The 211-nt window shown below is 52.1% G+C and overlaps 1 protein-coding gene across 1 annotated transcript in view; it reads left to right on the top strand.

Moving 5' to 3' along the window:
• Nucleotides 1-211, top strand: part of LOC108801969 (GA-binding protein subunit beta-2-like) — a 12979-nt gene that overhangs the window by 1089 nt on the left and 11679 nt on the right. Inside the window, exon 2 of the mRNA XM_018573873.1 lies at nt 55-166. Within this exon, the coding sequence (XP_018429375.1) occupies nt 55-166 (112 nt within the window). The remainder of the gene's footprint in view (nt 1-54; nt 167-211) is intronic.

Raw genomic sequence — 211 nt, 5'->3', positions numbered from 1 at the left:
TGACAAATTCTATTCATTTCACAATCCGATCGAGTTTCTTTTTTTGTGTCTCGCAGCAAGTAGCGCTGGACCTGGGGAAGAAACTTCTGGAAGCCGCCCGCAACGGTGACGACGACGAGGTCCGCCAGCTGATGCAGAATGGAGCTCCGTTCACCACAGACTGGGTATACATGACGTCACATGACCAGGATTGTGGGCGGATCATACAGGG

This window comes from Nanorana parkeri, unplaced genomic scaffold (genome assembly GCF_000935625.1).
Source record: "Nanorana parkeri isolate BGI_ZX_2015 unplaced genomic scaffold, ASM93562v1 scaffold2587, whole genome shotgun sequence".
Taxonomy (NCBI): Eukaryota; Metazoa; Chordata; class Amphibia; order Anura; family Dicroglossidae; genus Nanorana; species Nanorana parkeri.
Note: the sequence above shows the minus strand (reverse complement) of the source record. Positions and strands in the feature narration are given on the sequence as shown.